This window comes from Gallus gallus, chromosome 1 (genome assembly GCF_016699485.2).
Source record: "Gallus gallus isolate bGalGal1 chromosome 1, bGalGal1.mat.broiler.GRCg7b, whole genome shotgun sequence".
Taxonomy (NCBI): Eukaryota; Metazoa; Chordata; class Aves; order Galliformes; family Phasianidae; genus Gallus; species Gallus gallus.
In genome coordinates, this window is record NC_052532.1 from 143147473 (window position 1) to 143168147 (window position 20675).

Consider the following 20675-nt stretch of genomic DNA (forward strand, 5'->3'; position numbering starts at 1 on the left):
TATCAGTTTATGTTCAACTTTCACTCTCTTTTTATTACTAGATGTCTTCATGTAGTCTGGCTTTTGTCCTGTGCTATTTTTAAAACGCTTAGTAATATGAAATGTTAAAATGCAGGTGCTATTAATAATTTTAAAACTCTACAGTTAAACTAATACTACAGATCCAAAAATGCTACTGCTTAGATGGAGTTTGGGTTGGGACTCCACAGGAAACATTTCTGGGGAAGAAGAAACCAGGGTAATCTGCAAACAGTTCCCATCAAGCAGCTCCAATTGCTTTATAAAAAGCCAAATTATTGTTTTCAATAAGCGACTGCTGTACTACACATCTGATATCAAAGCCTAGTGATAAAGTGATCTAAGTCTGCTGTCTATTACACTGAAAAAAGAAGTCTGGAAAATGGATCTTTTCACAAGATGTATATATAAGTACTTTGGAGAAAGGAATTTTAACCAATTCGCTATATAAAATTTTAGTCTGTTCCTGCTCTTAGAGAGTAATTCTTAGTGATTTTTCAGTTGTCAGTAGACATGAAATGTTGTAAAGGTTTTGTTCCACATTTAATTTTTACTCTAAGCTCCTTTAGAAGTCACAGGAGTTAGGAACACTGCTGTCTAGTTCCTTATTATTCTAACACACAATTTTGTGTTTGTATGTGAATGACATAAAGACTTCTTTATTTATCAAGGATGTACAGATTTCGAACAAAGCTGAGCAGTATTTACAGCAGGACCTGTGGTATTTTACTACTATTCCTTCCTTGATATTATACCTTCCTTCATTAGGAAAATGTGATTCTGAGGAATTATGTTTCTTCAGAAACGTAAAAAACTTTGGTCATCTTCCTGGAAAGGAGAGCTGTAGAAGTTTTGAGGCCAATGACTAGAAACTGCTTTGGTTCTTATATTCCTGTAGCCACATATTTTGGCATTTTAACAATTGGTACTGTTTGCGGAGTTGGTGTTTGCTGCCCTGAAATTCAGACTGCACATCTCTCCATTGTTTTTTTTTTTAAACGTTTAACTTATACAGTTAAACAGTATAAGCTAGGTCATTGAACTAGCACTCCATCATCTACAGGAGTAATAATAGTGGGTCACAATCTTCCCCTGGCCTCAGCTGGATGTTCGTGATGTTCCTGTGGGTTTGGGTCAGATTTTGTTATTAACACAAGTGTGTTAATCTTTCCACACTCTAATTTATCTTGAGCACGCTTGCGTAGAATCTTCTCTTGATGCCCACTGTGTGGTGTTTCAAGTATTTCTGGGGCTTCGTTGCAGTTCACCAATGTCTGATCAGGATTTCTGTGGGATGTCTATTTCTTTATTACTCCCATAAAAAAAAAAAAAAAAAAAAGAAGTTAGAAGGATATGGAATTAAATCATTTCCTGATTTGAACCCATTACCTAAAATGTCATTTTTTCCTTGTGTTGCTGAACAAATTTCCACTACCCTGCTCTTCAGAGTTGCCAGTAGGTGTGTCCCCTGGGCATCCAACATGACTCAAAACAATAACAGCATCAGACTCTGTTAATGTGAAAATTTTTTCCGTTACATTTACAGCTATCCCAGAAGATAATGGGTACTACTAGTTATCCCCTGGCTGATTGTACCTTAACTTAATGCCTTCCAGAGGCAGTGGACGTGCCCAGTGCTGAAGTCCAAATTCAGCCTGTGGGTCTGAAGGTTTTGTTTTCATTTTGCCGGAGATCATCAGTACTGGTTTTACCACCTGACTCTTGGGATCCCTCCCTTCACTTCTACCAACTTATAGATAGATAAAGGCTGTAAGTGGTTTCTTATTCTGTTGGCTGCATCATCTCTGAGGCTCTCCATTTGATTCTTGAAACCTTATTGTTGTTCCAATTCAAACTCCTCATGACTCATCCAGCATAATAACTGCATGTATTTATTTTACTGTATTCATTTACCTTCTCTCCTTTTGTTTGTTTGTTTGTTTGTGTTCCTTAAGCTTTCCTCTTCTTGGAGAATCTTCCCATCTTTCCCAGTCTGCCCTTCCTGGTCTACCTGGTTTGCATTAGTGGGTTTAAGAGGTCCCATAATCACTTGCAATCAACAAGTGAATCCTCCAGTGCTATGGTTTTGAATATTAGCTCATAACTACAGACTCCACTTCTCTCCAGCATAAGCTTAACAACTACAGACAATAAGAGTTTTCTAACAGTACGTAATTCTGGATCCATTTGTTTTTTGTTCTTCCAAATGAATTTCTACAAGCATGAAATCATCTGCCTTGACAGATTATAACACTAGCTGCAACCACTGTAATGGCTGCCATTTCTGGGAGTTCAGCATTACAAGTGGCCTATTTGGCGGCTGCACAGGATGCCTTAGCCACGCAATTTTGATTTAGTATTAGTAAAACCAAGCTGTGCTTTTTAAGATAGCAGCAGTCTTGCATAGATATTTATCTTCAAATGTCCCAATTATTTAGCTAAAGATCAAATCTGGATAGGAGGTAATTGTATTTCAGTGCTCACAGTCTTGACAGCTTCTCTTGTTTGTGCTTTTCCCTGCCCTGATATTTTCACCGATAGAGGTTTCCCTGGTTTGTATCCCTATCCCTCATTATGCAAAGGGCCATAAAACTTCAGGGTGAGTGCTTTGCTGAGGACAACGTACTTTCACAAGGAGTAGGCTCGGTTGAACTTGATCATCCCAATGTCTCTGTGTCAGTCCTCAGGATCCCATTATGCTAGCTGTCGTATTATTTGTACCACAGTCATTTCTGTTTAACATCTCAGTTATCTTCTTGTAAAAGTCCTGCTTCTCAGCCTCCAGCCTTCCCTTCTATGTTTTCTCCAACACCATTGTTCCAGCTGCCCTAGCTTGATCAAACTTATATTTGGCTCTTTTTGCTCTCTCATTGCTTTATATCTGAAATTTCTCATTCTATTCTTCCACCCACACCATCCCCTCATAGCTGCAGCTGTTTTTCCCCTGCAATCAACATACATTCCTCGGCCTTGTCCCTGCTAGTAAGACCTCCACAGCACTTGTTGTTTTCCCCTAATGCACTGCTCTTATCTTCACGTGCTCTCATGTGCTGCTGCCTGCTGTCCAACATTCTTCTAGCCCAGACTGCCCTCCCCATTAACTCCTCCTTTCCCATAAGCAATACACTCTTTCTAATGCCTTTAAAACATCATACATTTTTACTTAAAAGACTTTTTAAGACCCCAGATGTCCAGGGGTCAGCATCCTGTGTTTTTTGTCCATGCTTATTCCAGAGTAGATCTTGTAGCCTCCTTCAGTGACCAACAATACTCTTCACTGGGCTTGAAAACCCCTTCCATGTCCTGCCTTGGGATACACAGGTTAAGACCTTTTTACCATCCTTGTATTCAAGCACTCTTGTTCACTGTATATGACAATGATACAATTTCTATTTCTGCTCCACTCAGACTCTCATGTTCTTGCTCTTAGAGCCTTGGCTTGTTGAGCTGTCTGCATACTCCATCAATCTTTTACACACAATAAAACGACGCCTTGTGCTGCTTTCACAAGAGAACAGAACTGACTTTGTTTCTAAAGTTGGGAAATACTGATAATAAAAGTATTGTGCTAGGCAATACTTGGGAACATCAAAATGTGTATTAATATATGCAAACTTGCAAGGAGAAGCCAATCAAAGGGGAATCAGTCCTTGCCTGGATATTCACATGGTAGGTGGACTCTTCTGTCCAGTGGTGTCATTGTGGTGTCTCTGTACTTTTTTATGTCCACGTTTTTCTTTACCAGTTTCATGGAAAAGCATGCTTTATCTAATCTGAATGAGCTTTGCTTTGTACAATTTACTTTTCAGACATAGTTGCATGAATACAACTTTATCATGTATCAGCAAAATTTTGTTTTGTGGGGGTGCTCTAGTTTCGCAGCAGCTTTGCAACCTACTCGTATTGCAAAGCATTTAGTTCCACTATTCTGCTTAGCTCCTGAGAGTCCATGGCAGTTGCTTTCTGCAGCAGAAATAGTCATGGTCGGCCACAGTGACCAGTGTTTTCTATACTGGATACCACATACTTCTGGCAAAAGTTCAGTGTAACTGAAGTCGTTCATGGATACTCTTTCAGCTGTATCCAGAGGATTGCAATTGCATTTCTCACTTGAAGCCTCAAGAGATGAACAAGTCTGTCAAGTCACTGAAATTGTTAGGAAGTTACATTCTGGAAGTGACACGCTTCCCTTAGCAGAAAAATAAATAAATAAATAATGTGATAATGGAACCTGCAACAAGTAAAAAGGTCCCAAGAAACCCTTTGGGTTTTCTTTGTTTTGCAGTGAGGTTTTTTTCCAGTGAATCTGGAGTGAGGTTGTCTCTTAATCGCTAGTCCTATAACATACCCAATGAAGGGCCTGGTCATGAGTGCTGACGATGGAAAATTAAATTTCATTGTGTTTTTCTCATCTATATTTTTATTATTTGTTATCACAAACACCTGTAGCTTACTTTAAGCAAACATTCTCTGCAGCTTGGTGTTTTACAGATGTTCCTAATAGATATGAAATTTTAAGGCTTTGTCTCCTGTTCTCTTGTCATAACTGCCAGATTTGACAATATATGCTCCATTTACACAGAATTATGGAATAAGGGTTAGAAGGGACCTCTGGAGATCATCTAGTCCAATCCCTGTGCTATAGCAGGTACCCTACAGGATGTACAGGGAAGCATCCAGAAAAGTTCTAAATATCTGCAGAGAAGGAGAATTCACAGCCACTCCGGGTAGCCTATTCCAGTGCTCTGTAATGCTACAGCAAGGAAGATTTTTCTCATGTTCATATTGAACTTCCTTTGTTCCAGTTTATTTAGTCATGTTTTGATCAGCTAAATGGGTTGACTTTTACATCTTTTTTCTTGTTGATAAAAAGTATGTAATTCTGGAAGTCTCAGGTTATTCCACACCTTCTTTCCACTTGCTACCAGAATATTGGTTATAAATCACTGAGATTATTACTTACAGGTTTGGCTTGTAGGATCCCCAGGAGTCTTAATGGCCTCTGTGGGAAGAAGAAACTGAAATACCTGACCAAATTTACCAAAGCATTCTGTTTTATTGTGGCCGAAGTCTGCCAATTAGCCCCATTTGATTTAGGATTTCCAAATGAATAGGCAAGTTGGTACAAAGCAGATAACTCAAACATCATTATTACACCAGCTACAGAGTTTAGAAAAATTGACAGAATAAAAACTTTTCAGTAATGGAAATGGGTGTGAAGCAGTAGTGTTTAGTGAAGTTAATATCATTCACTCTTAGTACTGGTTAATCTATGAGCCTGGCTGTTCAAAACTCTAGTATCAAGAATTACATAGCCCTATTGTTGGAAAAAGGCATAATAAGAATGGTCAAAAGACAGTCTGACAAACTCTCACTTTCAAAAGAAAGAAAAGAGACTGCAGATGTTGCAAAAGCTGACAGTGTTGCAGATAAAATCTGCATTCATCAGAAAGAAGCAGGAATGTATTTATTGATAGAATATAGTGTTTTAACAAAGCTTAACAAAGCATAACTAAAACAGCAAGATTGCAGATGGTGAAGTACAGTTGATTATATGCATAAGCATACGTGGTTATCCAGGAGGGCCTCCCATTGAATCATGAGGTTCAAAGTGTACTTTATTGCTTTCTAAACTCCTTGAACCACAGAGGTAACGGTAGGTGTGGGTGAATCCACTCTTTGTCCCAGACTTGTTTGTGTTTTAAAGATTAAATATTCACAGTCTAGGATCTTAATGAAGCTAACAAAGCTTAAAACTATCGGTCACATACCAAATATCTGTATCAGCAAGGTGTCTTGATGTCAAGGTGTAAGGGATCTCTGGGCAGGTGTAACCTAGAGATGTCTCTGCTTAAGTGGAGATCCTGTCATGCAGTCAGCTTGGGCTAGTCACTGATTACAGGCTAATTTGATTTACTCATAGTCATAGCATTTAGAGCATGCCCAATTGGCACTTGTTCAACTAGCTGTCTGCGATCAGTTCCTTGAGCACCCGGTTTGAGACAGTAGTGTGGTCAACATCTTTCTTCGTGATACTTTGATTTTTATCAGTCCTAACCAAGGTGTGTATCACATTCTGCACATGAGCAAGGCCTTGGGCATAACAGCCAAGATGAAGGAGAATGCTGGGGGCAGAGGGAAGCACACTGATACACAGAGCTTATTCCTTGTGGAGTTTGTGCTCCTTTATGGCCTTGTCCAGAACAGAATGCCTCTTTCTTCCTTTAGAAGGCTATGGTTACAAGTTGCTTGTGACTAGGCACAGGCATATGTCAGACACAGGCACAGACATCACAAACAGTATGAGAGATGACATTTTTATCTTAATTCCTCCTCTATGAAGCTTGTTTTCCTTTGGATCTACAGGTGGCTTCTATTCTATAGAAGGATTATATTAATGGATTCACACTGAAGATGGCTTTGAAAATTTTTAGGATTTATCATATGCATAAATACACGTGTCTAGCAACATGACTTAGTTGTTTCCTCTTCTAGTCAACCTATACACTTTCAACAAGATGCTTAAAGACAAATGAATACTGAGATTGAGAAGATTTGATTCCTGGACACCTCATACTCTTGTTGGATGTTATATAAAAACCTGAGAACAAAAGGAGTTTTCCTTATGCATTGAACTTCCTTATGCCAGTAACTCAGAAGAGTGCAAGCAGTCGAAATTGAATATATTGTAATGAAAAATGAAATCTGCTATTAAAGTTCACCACATTATTCCTTTCTTTTGAACTTGCAGAAACAAACAAACAAGCAGAAACCTTGTGAACAGTCTAACTACCCAACAAATAACAAAAAATAACTAACGCACACACACACACACCAACAAGAAACACCAAATCATTACACAAAATAAGGGGTATATGTTTCCTGGTTTTGGTAGCCAGCAGCCTGTTAATTTTCATATTTTAATCACAGATTTTTTTTTTTTTTTCTGACAGGTGTTACTTTCAAAGTACAAGACATAAATGTTCAGCTGTGTTACATAAAAAACCCTTAGCCCTGACCCGTCGCATTTTTAGATATAAACTTGTCAGTACATGAAGGGCTTTAGTACAAGGGCATAGGTTGTGTTGACAGTGGATGAGAAACATGAGCTTAGTTCTCTGCTTTAACTCTTCTGTGAACGTTGAAAAGATTACATTTCTTGAACTGGACTGGAAGACAAAAATGTATACTTCAAAAAGACTAAGTGGAGGGCTCAAATGGTCTGAAAGGGGAAAGCATACAGTCTGCGCTTTCTTTTGGTAATGTTTGTGCCCTTGGTACAAAGAAAACAACATTCAGTTTTATGTCAATAAAGTTTCGTATGATGAGTCAGCATTAGGTTTGCAAATATTAGTCATCATCCTTGTTGAAAAAAATCATTGTACTTGATAAATTATGTGTATTAGAATGATAATAATTTGAGTTTATAGGTTTTGCTTTGAAGAATACTAGATATCTTTGATTAATATGTCCTATCTTATTGTATTATAGCAAATTCAGTGTTTCTCTGAGAAGAGTGAAATGTTAGTAAGGAATCTCTTTCTTTGCAGCTGCTGCTAGATAAGGTTAGGTAGAGGTAGGCACCATTTAGAATATTATTGTTTTGCAAAGTGGTAATTGTGAGGTCATTTAACAACCATTGAAGGCTGATGTATAACAATAAGATAAAATATTTGCAGTCTAGATTTTGTTTTTATCTTGATCACATTCAAATTAAACATAAAAACTGCTTAAAAATGGATTGTAATTTAACCATTACCTGAATATTTTTAATTTTTTTTTCAAAGAGAATATGCACTTACACAGATAATGTCTGCTATGACTTCAAAAAAAAAAAAATATACAGCTCCACATCCAATAAATGTGTTGTGAACCCTTGATTATTGATCATACTGCCAATGTTGGCTTTGATGATTAGAAGTACTATGACTTGAACCCTTCTAATACTTTATTTTATATTTTAAAAAATAATCTTTAATCCCACAATTGATTTTTCCCTACTTCTTTTTTGTTTTGTTATTTATTTCTCTCTTTATGTTTCTTTGCATGAGTAACAATGTTTTTGTCATTGTTCATTCAAGGCATTTATATGGCACCCTCAACCTCTCAGTGGCTAACCTTAAAATGAGAAGGCATCCCTGAGCATAGGAGAAAACAGGGTACAGAATGAGAAAAAAGAAAGCTTTCAATAAATGAGGGAAATGTAAACTAAAAAATCCCCCCAAAATAGTCGTATTGTTTAAAAAAAAATAATCACATTCAAGTGTTGTAGCTCTAGTTTCATTTAATGCTTGTTTTGCATTGATTAAAAAATATTAATTTAAACACGCAATTGTTTCTACTGCTGAATTACGGGGAAAAGAGAAAGAATTGAATGGGAACTTTGAGAAATGACCCAAGTGTTCTTTAATGGAGGTGTAAAAATAGGTCTTGATAGGTAGAAACTCTACCCACTATGTTTGTGTTCTGTTCAAGTCTTATATATCACGCAAACTTTTCTCCTCCTCAGGTGCTGTATATTTTATTTGAAGGTATCTAGTAGTAGCCTACTTTCCACCCTTCTCATCCACATATCATCTAGATAGGGAGATATCTAATTTGTCTCTCGGCAAATAGAAACCCAAATCAAGTAACTGAAGAAAAAAAAAATGGCAGCTTTTTACAACTTTGGTGAAGAAATATTTTGCTTATTTGTTAAGGCTTAATTTAAAAATAAAACAAAACAAAAACCCAAACAACAACAACAACAGAAAACTTATGAACAGAAATAAACAAGCAAGAAAAACACCGGAATGTAGCACTCCTTTGCAACTACAATATTTTACCACACTTTGAGCCCATTATAAAAGTAATGTTCAGAATATCTATGGCTATAACTGAGTCTTTACACATGATCTTCTTAGCTGGGGCAGGTGCAGGCGGCAGTCCCACCAACCCTATGAAGAGCAGCCTAGACATTTATGCAATTTACTCCTTTGAACCCCTATTCACAGTATTTCTCTTTTTCTAAGGTTGACCTTATTTAATCTATTGAACTTTCTTTTCCTTTCTTCCTACTACTCTCTATGGTTTCCCTTTTCATATACACATCTTTACTATTTTTGTACCCTACTAGACCCAGTTGGAAGAGTGCTTATAGAATCACAGATCCATTTGGATTGAAAGGGACCTACAAATGTCATCTAGTCCAATTCCTCTGCAGTGAACAGAGACACCTACAGCTAGATCAGATTGCTCAGAGAACCATCCAGCCTGACCTTGAATGTCTCCAAGGAGGGAGCATCCATCACCTCTCTGGGCAAACTAATCCAGTGCCTCACCACCCTTATTGTAAAAAGGGTGAGATTTTAGATTGGATATTATATCCAATCTAAATCTCCACTCTTTATTTTGGAACCATCTCCCCTCATTTTATCACAAGAGATCCTGTTAACAGATCCCTTCTTTTGTATAGCTCTCCTTTAGGTACTACTGACAGGCCACTAGTAGGTCTCCCCAAAGCCTTCTCTTCTCTAGGCTGAACAGCCCCCAATTCTCTCAGCCCGTTTTCACAGGGGAGCTGTTCCATCCCTTGGATCATTTTTGTGGTCCTTCTCTGGATTTACTCCAACAGGTCTATGTCTCTCCTGTACTGAGGACTCCACATCTGGATGCAGTACTCCAGGTGAGGTCTTGCCAGCACAGAGTAGAGGGACAGGATCATCTCCCTTGCCCTGCTGGTCATGCTGCTTTTGATGCAACCCAGGCTTGTTGTTGGCTTGCTGGGCTGTAAGGACACATTGCTGGCTCATGTCCAGTTTACCATCCCCCAGTAATCCCAAGCCCTTTTCAGCAGGGCTATGATTATATTACATTTCTCTTCTTCTGAGTCTCATTTCTCTTCTCTGTGGTCAGAAGCCCGTTTCCTTTGAGATTATCAGCGATCTCTATCTCTCAACATCATTTTCCTTGTGACAGCTCTGTAAAATATTCACTGAGTATGCTTACATTACCCACTGACACAGCTGTAGCTTGTTGAAAGCTAATTGGATATCTCATTTACCAGTAACTGACCAGAACACAGGTCAACTCTAACCCTGCTTAATTATACTTTATCTAAATTACTAAATTACACTTTATCAGCCCATATACAAAGTTAAGGAGTTATTTATGTAATCCCTGCTATAACAATTCTTAATGCTATCTACTATATGTTAAGCACCTGAGTTGCTGATGAAGAGGTTAACAACTATCCTGTTTTCAGAAAAGAGAAAACAGCTGTGTCCTGTTATTTCTCTCAGTGATCAATGGTAACACACTTTTGTTTTTAATTTAGTGTTTCTTTTCCTTTCTTGTACACGTACAATATTTATAAACTAGCTACAGTGGCTTTAAGAATATCACAAATAGTTTTTTCACTAGCAATGTCAAATGTTAGCAACATTTTGGCAAAGAAGATGCAAGACCTTCTAAAATCTACCTGGGACCTTAATGCTGTGTCAAAGTTCTCACTGCTGTCCTAGGTAGGCTCTGAAACTCATATTCCTTTCAATTTCTCAGGATTACATTGTCATGACACAGACCAAAATAAAAAAAAAAAAAAAAATTGGTCTTCCTATGTGTTCCTCATGGGATTTCCATGGCACTATTTGTTCCAGTGCAGAAAGCATATCTTCAGTATTTTTATTTATTTACTATCTTTGTGAGTTCAAGCTAATCACTGGGGGAAAAAAAACTAAAAAACAAAAACAAAGTCTGACCAAAAATAATGATGCATTGTATGCTCATCCATGTATCTATTTTTATTTTTTTAGATTATGGTGTGGATGAACCAGGAGAACAGCATTTTGCCAATAAGGCAAATGTGCACCAGGCCATAATTATGTAGAAAAAAATAGCACTGGGAGATATTTTTATTTTTAGAGTAAGTTAAAAAATGCAATTTATACCAGCTTATTATCCGGGGGACTGAAGCGTAATAGAAGACAGAGTCTCAAAAGAAAAAATGTTTTCTCTTGTGATGTTGCAATATATTATAAGCAAGAGCATGTTATTTTGTTTTCCCTTGAAGCTTCTCTGAGTAAATATTGAATATCTTCATAACATCCATTTCTGTTCTCTAAAACTGATTTTTATGGTACAAGTCTTGATGATATTTGCTAACTTTCATTAGAAATATTTTATGCTGCTACAAAGAAAAAAATTCTCTTAGAATATCATTTCAATCACATTTACGGAGAGAACTCTGTGCTTGTACATGAATTAACGGTACTATTTATTTTCTTTTTTATTTTCCTTTATCTGACTGGTTTGTTTTTGGAATCTCTAAGTATAAGGTTAATACATTTGCTTTGGTGTCAAGTCAGAAATTCCTTTACAAAGACTCTTGTGTGATATTTTCTAAGTTTAAATACTGTTAATTGCGATTACTTCATTTCAGCAAAAACTTGTGTATCAGCATGCATTAGAAATGAGAATTTTATTTCAGTGTAGCTGAAATGAGCTATCATATATTCTTCACAAATGTCTACACTCTACTGAACACGGTAAATTAAAAAGTAATAATAATAAAAAGAACAAGAAGGTTGCAGGAGAGATAAAGAGCCCCTGAGAACAAGAAGATATTCTACTTTTGCAAAGAGACTAGGGGGAGTGCATGGTGCCTTATGGGAACGGCTTGTCTCTCAGCCTCCACTGAAAGCCTGAGCCTGTCACAGCTTACAGACAACCTGCGAGTCATATTGAGTTGGGCTTTTTGTTATTTTAATGGAATGCAGAACCTCCCCAGGGGGGCTGCAGCATCATCCACCATCAGCTGTCACACTTTCGGAGTATCTGCACACATTTGCTTTGCAAGGTTATGCTTTATCTCCCCAGATGTATACCCCACATCACAACTTTAATAATGAAATCAACATTTTCCACTTTCTATTGGCCCTGGGAAACATCTTACTCTTCTTTTTAAGGTGTGGTGATCACTACGAAGATGAGATTTTTGCAGTTACTCTCAAAAATGTCTCATATTTTCTCTTGGACAGGGACATATTTCTTTTAGACAGGGAGAAATCTATAACAGCAGTTGATAGAGGATCTGATTCATTTCTATAACTCTGCCTAAAACTACTCTCTGTCTACCAGAACTCAATTGGAATGGTTCCTGGGAAAACTGCTGGAATTAGAGTCACGTGGAACTCAAGTGGCACAATGATAAATCAGATCTATTCCTCTTTTAGCTGTTTTTCTGCATTGCTGTTCATATTTGTACTGCTTCTAGAGGTATGCTTAGTAACTATTCCCATTATGAATGCTATCTTTGTGGGCTTTCTGGATGCCTACACATGTCTTTGAAAAAACCATCTGGTGAAATGTGCTTGGGATTGTTATTTATGTGGCATTTAACTATGCCTGTGTAAGATTCAGCAATATAATGGATACCAACAGTTTCTACTGAGCAACTCGTTAAAATGAGGTTGTATAGCAAGCTGTATCCAACCATTAAGGAAAGGAATCAATGTTAAACTGTAGGGGAGTTCCACTAGAAAATATGAAAGTTTTGTCCTTTTCTTAGTGCAATTATTTTTTTTTTCTTTTTTTACTCTTTTATGAATTATAGAATCATAGAATCACCAAGGCTGGAAAAGACCTCTAAGATCATCACTCCCCAGCTCAGTGGTTACCGTGAGCAGTACCTTCAGCTTTGGACTTTTTATCTTAATCCTCACAACCTTTCTATTTCATATGATTTTTCTTTGGGGATGCTTTATTTTGCTTTCTTTTCAACCAGCTACAGGAATAAAAGTGCTGGGAATGGAGTCATATTGACAAGTTCTCCAACATAACATACAAAGGATTAAGGCAATGCTGATAATTTTCTCTGTTTCCAATGATGCAATTTTGAATCATTATGACACTGGCAAAGGAGGCTATTTAGCCACATTATTCTCTTGCTATTTATAAATGGGATCTCATTTATATTTAGAACACAAAGCCTTCCTGGGTGGAAAACTGCCATCTTGTGTATCTGCATGCAGCACAGCACAAGAGATCCAACACGATCACACTGTCAGTATCGCTGCTGTGATACAGGGAACAATAAGAGCACTGAGCTGCCCATAGGGCTCAATTCTGTAACCTTGTCATGTGCCAATCTCTGCCCTCATTGGCACACGATGTTTGAAAGGGACTCCATGTTTAAACACATGCTTTTATGAGGGATCGTGGGACAGCTGATATTCTGAGTGGATGTCTGTCTAAACTGTGGGAGCTCTGAGTTCCAAAGGGTGCATCCCAGGTGCATCCAAGAAACACAGTGGAGATGCAAAGAGGATGCCTACTCTCTCCTCTTTCTGTCTTCTGTCCTCCCTCTCTTTCCTCCCCTAAGAAGCAGGCTGGGATGCTGGATAAGGAGGCTGCTGGAGAAGGGCAGTGGGAGAATGGGGAGCACTGGGTGTTCCCTGAGGCTGCCCTACAACTCAGGTGTAGCTAAGGGGAACTGTCTTTTTCCAGCTTGTTTGCATTGCTACTGGCAATTGGAGGAATACAAATATGCAATACAAATGGAGGACAAAAATAGTCAGAATTGCCATCCTGCTGCAAACGTACAGAAAGGAAACTATGTCACTAAATAGGACTGCTTGTGGTTCAGATTAAATATTCTGGGTATTGCTCTAACTAATATCTCTCAATCTGTCCAAAGTCTTTCTGGTATATGTGAGGCTTGGATTCCCAAATTCAGCTCTGCTTTTACTATTTCAGATTCTCAGAATATACTATAGGTAGTAGACTTTATCCATGTATAGCAGATAAATCTGTTGCATTGAGAGTGATTGTTCAAGGACGTAGTGAAAGCATCCAGCAAACATCTTTGTTATTTATATACATATATATATATTATAGCAATTGCAGTTATGACCCTTTATGCATCCAAGTAGATGTACTCCTTCTCTCAATTGAGATAAAAGTGACATTTTGAAGATTTATGAAAGCATTTTCTCTTACCTGTAATTTTTGTAATTTTACCTTACTTGATTGTATGGAAACTGTTGAATCACGGCCTGAACCTCTGATTGACCACCTGAGGTGAGCACTGAGTCAGCCACAGGGGCACACAGCCACCAGGCTCCACCCCTCCTAGACCCCATTTAAGGCCTGACTCCCAAGGAGGAAGGATCTCTATTTGGTGATCGTTCATCTTGGAGCCCTTTTGTGAGCCCAGGATACGGGTAAGCCCTTTATTTCATTTCTCCTTCTCTCTGGTCCAATACCTGTATACCTGTTTGCCATGCACTTGATAGTATTTGGCACTGTCACTTTTGTAATTTTGTCTTACCTGGTAGTACTTGGCACTGTCATTTTCAAAGCGCTTTGTAAACATTTTGTAATAAAAGTTATATGAAATGTGATTGCTCCCAATCAGAAATATTCTGTAGTGACCCAGGCATTTGGAGCCACAATCATTTTGCGTGGGCAAGGCTGTTTTTCCCATCTTAAGTATCATTTGTGAAGTAATTGTTATTCAATAGTGATTACATGAAGTAATCACATGAGTACAGCCACATAATTCATAATAGTTTGACCACTTTGGATTAACAAATTACTGCCTGCCAACTAAGCAGCACTAGCTTGCCATGTAACAGTTACAAAGATTATTTTTATTACAGTTAGTGTAGGTATTATTAAAATTCTTCTTGGAACATTCTGTAATAGAACTGCATTTGTATACAGCTTTACTTGATGTTTGTGTCCTTTAACAATTGAGTCCCCACAAGTCACCTGTGCATAAGCCTACAATATTTTGTGTAAGATTTCAAACTGGCAGAGTCTGCTGATTGTTACTGTAATATGAGTATTCTACTTTCTGGTAGTTGTAAAGAAATTACATTTTCCAAATAAGACTGATAGGAAAAAAAATAATTTATGGTCTTATAAGGAGACTTCAGGACACCAGGTTGCATTTTTACTATACCAAAGGTATGCGTTGTATTATTTTTTTTACTCAAGTTTGAAGACATATAACTCTCCACATTGATAGAAATCAGACTTGTACAGCTTTAGTTTGTGCTGTTGTAGATGCCTGTAGTGCCAAGAATAATATATAAATTGAGTGTGTACTCGTGCTTTGAATTTTTTTGTGCACTTGAAGAATACTTAAGCCAGCACAGAAATAAAAGTTCAAAGTATGATTGAAACACAAAAAAACATTTAGAAAGATTTGGTGGCTCCTTTAATTACATGGATTCTGAGAAGACCACCTTTTTCCTTTAGCTACGATGTGTTGTATTAAACTTATTTATGAAGGAGAAATGCTGCAGCATTAAGTGTAGATGATTCCGCTTCCTCTGACACGCTGTAGAATGGCTCATTTCTTTGATCATCCAAATCATAGAATAGCTTAGTTTTGAAGGTATCTTAAATCCAGCCCTGGTCCAATCTCCTGCTGAGGACAGGGCTCCCCCCACCAGCTCAGGCTGCTCAGAGCCCTATCCAACCTGGCCTTGAGCTGCTCCAGGAATGGGGCACCCACAGCTTCTCTGGGCAGCTGTGCCAGCTCCTCACCAGCCAAATCCAGGGGATAAAAAAACTTTGTTCCTTCTCCTTGATAGTTTCTAAACACAATGCTTATCATAATGCACTTGATTCAATCTCTTTTCTAAACCCAACATGGTTTACGGAAGAACTGAGGAGGCTGCACTTGCAGGGCAAATTATAGCACCTGTTCCCAAATCCTGTTATCTGAGTGATGATATAATGTCTGAGGACCACATTTTCTGGTCATTTAAATATCTTCCTCAATACAATGTTATTAACAAGCTGGACAGCTACCACTGTTGAAGTAATATTTGGGTCTGGTAACGTATTTTTTCAGTGAGTGGTTAGTGGAAACATAGGGTGTGTAGGTACACAGCTATAGTCACTTTGAGCCTAATAACTGTCATCCTACAAGCCTGTGCTGTGAACTATGGTCTTAAATTCTTCTTATGGTTTTTACAAATGATTGGTAAGTAACTCAATAAGACAAAACAAACATACAAAAACAAACAAAACAACAAGAACAACAAAAAAAAAACACACCTGAAAGATAGATTATATATTTATAGAGTAACTGAGCATTATTTGACCATTGGAGAGTAATGAGATAATATAGGTAGTGAAGGAAATAATGGTAATACAAAATAGCATTAATAATTGCATAACTTGCAAAATTCTGTTCCTCTAGATGGAAATATCACAAGATTTTATATTTAATGGGTTTCTCTCTGTTGTTTTGCAGACTTTTTATTTGAGAACGTTGGGATAGGGAAGGGAGGTGGGATTTGATGTGAATTAGTCTCCTGATAGGGATTGCTGCTGCTAATTTAGTACTTGAGCAGAATGTCATGATTTTAGTTTGTGTATGTTGGCTGATACTGAGTGCAGTTTGGTCTTCGAAGAGAATCATTAGGATGGTAATTGGATTTGAAATGAAGGATATGTGAAATATCTGTGGAAAATGAAAGTATGCAGTTGTGAGGTTTTCAGTCTAATTCTTTCAGCAGTAATCCCGTTGAATGGTCATTGATTCTTTATGAAGTCTTAAAACAGCTGATGTAGAATTGGTATAGATCACCGTTTTCATTTCATGTCTGTATTCTAGTCTGTGTTAAATAATAAAAAGATAAATAGTGAGACATGTTTTATTTTCTCTCTTTATGAGAAATGAGCATATTTGTATTGTTGTCACAGCTGAAGTGCTATCAAAATAATTCAGCGCTCTTGCAGAATTTTTAAAGGGAGTTTTGGAAGGGTGAGAGCTTGTGATTGCAAGTGCTATTTGTGGACATGTACAGCTTTGCACCAGAATTGCACTTCTCATTTTTTTTGTGTGTGTATGTGTACGTAGTTTCAAATAACATGACACATTAAATCTGTGGCATGTGTCTGGCGGCAGCTGTGCTAAAAATTCAGACCAGAGGCACTGCCCTCATCTTTCAGCCAGCTTGTCATCAGAGTTAAGTAACATCACAGGGCTAGCAACTGCAACTCTTTTCCAAGATCTCTCGTGTTTTTTTTACAGCTCAGTAAATCTGTGTAAGAAGTAAAATTTGTACTGGTAATCCATTCATATGATCAGCTACATCTTAAAGTCAGAGTAACAGGGCTTTTCTTTGTATGGGTGTGCATAGGGGCAGTTGGGTCTTTCTCAGTATGTAGATTGTGTGGTCTGCCCCACAGCCTCTTGGTTCCCGTCATTCCCCTGGATGCATGTGAGGACTGCATCCTCTAATTAAGCCTTTCTATGAAGGGAATTAGTTCTTAGACTTTTATATATATATTAATGAAGCTGAGCGGAAAAATACACAATGTATGAAGTTACGCCCTTGTAGGTGATGACCTTGGTGAAAATGATATTAGTGCTTTCTACATCACTGTATGATGAATTCTTACTATTCCTTGTAATGTGTGAAAATTGTTTAAGAAAATTAACTATTGCAAAGCATAGGAGTACTTGAGTTTAACTATTTTTAATGAAAAATTATTTAATTCTATATGACCTGTGCATACTTTGAACAAGCCTAAGGATAGTTTTGACTAAACTTTCAGCATTAACACTGTTCTTATTACAGAATTTACTGTTTTTTGTGGTAAATAACTAATGTGTCTGAAGGTAACCTAGGAGAATTGGAAATACTGTGTTATCTTCAGGCACAGAAAGCCCTATACTAACAATACCCAGTGGAAGTGTAATCTTCTTCCCATTAAGATCTCACTGTCACTGTGCCTGAAATGTTCCTTTCTCTAGAGAGGGTGTTGTAGGCATAAAGCTTTCACACTGCTGGGGATGCTATTTCCCCCCTGAAAAGCGTAACTAGCTGTTTCAAAGGGATGTTGTTATAGCTTTGAACACCTAACTTTGCATCTCCTGTAAAAACTGATTTAAAAGACAGTAAAAGCCTAGTCTAGGGTTTGAGGATGTGTTTTCTTTTCTGTTGTTCTGGACCCAGCAGCGTGAGGAATTTGTTTGAGTCAATCGTAAAGAAAGTTTAAAAAAAAAAAAAGGGGGGGGGGGAGCCCCATATTTGAGAACTTAGCTTTCTTATATAAGAAGGGTGAGGAACTTAAAAATAAAGAAGTTCATAGAGTAGCACAAAATGCAGTGACAGAGAAAATGAATGGGAAAAAGTGTTTTCCTAAGATCTCCAGTTACAGTGAAGATCTACTTTTCACCTAGGAGGGAAAAACTAACCTATTTGCATCATTTGTGCTCAGAAAAGATCAACGATGAGATCAGAGTGCAGATTTGTTACCTCATTACTCTGAGAGAAAAAAATTATTTTGCCAGTGAAATTCTGAGTTTTGTGTGAGGGAACCTGGGTTTTGGGATTAGTTCCTAGCAAATGCAGACCCAGTCTTGTAAGGAGCGTGTAGGATCTCCACCAGAATTTGTGAAAGCCCCTATTTAAACTTGATATTGAAGCCTAAGAGAATGCCATCCATTTTCTTCCAACTATAACAGTTGAATAAACAATATTGGAGATTTAAGTGAATAACTACTTCAGACAGATTAGTTATAGACAGGTGTTTTTTTTTTTTTTTCAGAAGACTGTTGCAATACAAACAGAAAATGGCTTATATGGCTTGGGGAGCACATAAACAGGAGGGGGAATGATTGTTTACAAGGATGGATAGTGATAGGACAAGGGGGAATGGTTTTAAACTAAGACAGGGAAGGTTTAGGATTAGGAGAAAGTCTTTCACACAGAGGGTGGCGATGCACTAGAACAGGTTGCCCAAGGAGGTTGTGGATGCTCCATCCCTGGAGGCATTCAAGGCCAGGCTGGATGTGGCTCTGGGCAGCCTGGTCTGGTGGTTGGTGACCCTACACACAGCAGGTGCTTGAAACTAGATGATCATTATGGTCCTTTTCAAACCCAGGCCATTCTATGATTATATGCTTTGTCACTCTAGTCCAGTAGAGCTACACCTTGACACTGAGTTACAATGGCCCAAGGGCGTAAGGTCTCGTGAATTCCTCACCTTGCATTAACTCCAGACTCCAGCTATTCTAACAGTGTAAGTTCTCCTGTTTTGGAATGCTTGAGGGGTAATTAGCTTTATTCTGAATTGACATTTGCGGACCCTTTAGATATTTGTGAATGTGATCATTGTAGTATGAAATTTCTCTGCTGCTGTTATTTATTGAAACAGGGGGCACTTAAATACTTTTCTTTCTAGGATCATTTCTGTAGCACAAGTATTTGATAAAAGCTTTTCACAAATATTGTGATTTAACTAGACTTTGTCAATTCATGTATCATCTCTCCAAACAATGTCAGAACATTTTTCATACAGATTTAATCTTTAATAGCACTTGTTGCCAAAAACTTATCCTCAGTTACTTACTACACTAAGCTCAGTGTTCTGACGTCACACCTTCACGAACAACCCTGTGTTTAGCAAACAATGATGTAATGTTTTTTGAAGTGTATGCTTAGGAAAGCAGTAATGATGCTCAACTTCATGAGGGGAAAACATCAGTGCTAATGAGAGAACTGACTAAGATTTAAGAGGAAATTAATGCCGGAAATTAAATTCGTTTCTTTATTGATCTTTCAATTCATTCTGAAACTTAAAAGCAGATTGAACCGTTTGAATTTATTCAGTATATGGGATTTGTGTGTGCATGTAAACACATCTGAAAGCTTTCACAACAGTCTATTGTCAATCCATGTCATGGAGGAGAAAACAAATGGCTGAGGTTGTGTTTTCCAGACTTTCTGTGAGTGAACCAATTGCTTAGAGAAACATCTGTCATTGTAAAGCAATGAGCTATTGAGCAAGCCTAGTTTAATCTGGTAGCTGGTTATGTTTTCTATGCTAAGATGCATTTTGACCAAAAAATGTTTACAACTTTCAGTGGTCAAAATTAAACTTAAAAAAAAAAAAAAAACCAACAATATAACAAGAGTAGGAAAGTGAACTTCTGAGTGGTACCTTTTTTTTTTCCTGCTTCATTCTGTGGCCATTTTTGAATCCTGAGCAATGTAGAGAGGGTGGTGGGGGTGAATTTCATGCTATTCCCCTTTGAGGTAACTCAGGTTTTAGTGCCTGTAGTCTAAAGCATAGGATGTTTATGAATAAGATAAATTACAGAAATACAAGCAGTAAGGTGTGCTAAGGAGAATATAGGGGGCTCATCTTGTCGTACCTTGAAGTCAGGAAGGAGAGAAACAGACTCGTGCCTGCATTTAAATGCCAAAGCTGATGTAAGACAGAGGCATGGCAGCTCCCACTGTGCTGCAAAGTCTTTGTGCAGGCTCCAGTGAGTGGGGTAGGCAGGAGCAAGCAGCTTTTCCAGCTGTTTTTCATAGAGGTCAAGCATTTTCAGTGTTACCCTGCTAATGGCACAAATTTCCAGATTAGTCTTATTTTTGTATATTACTTTGTGTATGTGTGTATCCACGTATATACTCATATACCTGTTTTGTTTTGATATTTGTGTACCAAAAGCAAAAGTGATGTCCTTCCTTAAGTTATCTTTTGTTGTTGCTATTTGCTTTGTTTTGGAAAGTTATTTATCAATATTTCTTTTTAAGTGATTATGATATTTTTTAGACTTTCTATAAGCCTTCAAAGGCACAATTTAAATGTAGTCAGCCTAGTTTTGAACCAGTGCTTCTCTGGTAAGAAGCATGTATGAC

General features: G+C 37.7%; 1 protein-coding gene across 4 annotated transcripts in view; it reads left to right on the forward strand.

Annotated features, from left to right (window-relative positions):
* Positions 1–20675, forward strand: part of FGF14 (fibroblast growth factor 14) — a 386590-nt gene that overhangs the window by 152003 nt on the left and 213912 nt on the right. Inside the window, exon 1 of one of the 4 annotated variants that reach the window (XM_046904719.1) lies at positions 3416–3687. The exons of the other annotated variants lie outside the window; for them this stretch is intronic. Coding sequence (XP_046760675.1) covers positions 3612–3687 — 76 coding nt within the window. The 5' untranslated portion in view covers positions 3416–3611. Of the gene's footprint in view, positions 1–3415; positions 3688–20675 lie in introns of those variants that run through there. 4 annotated transcript variants of the gene reach the window in all.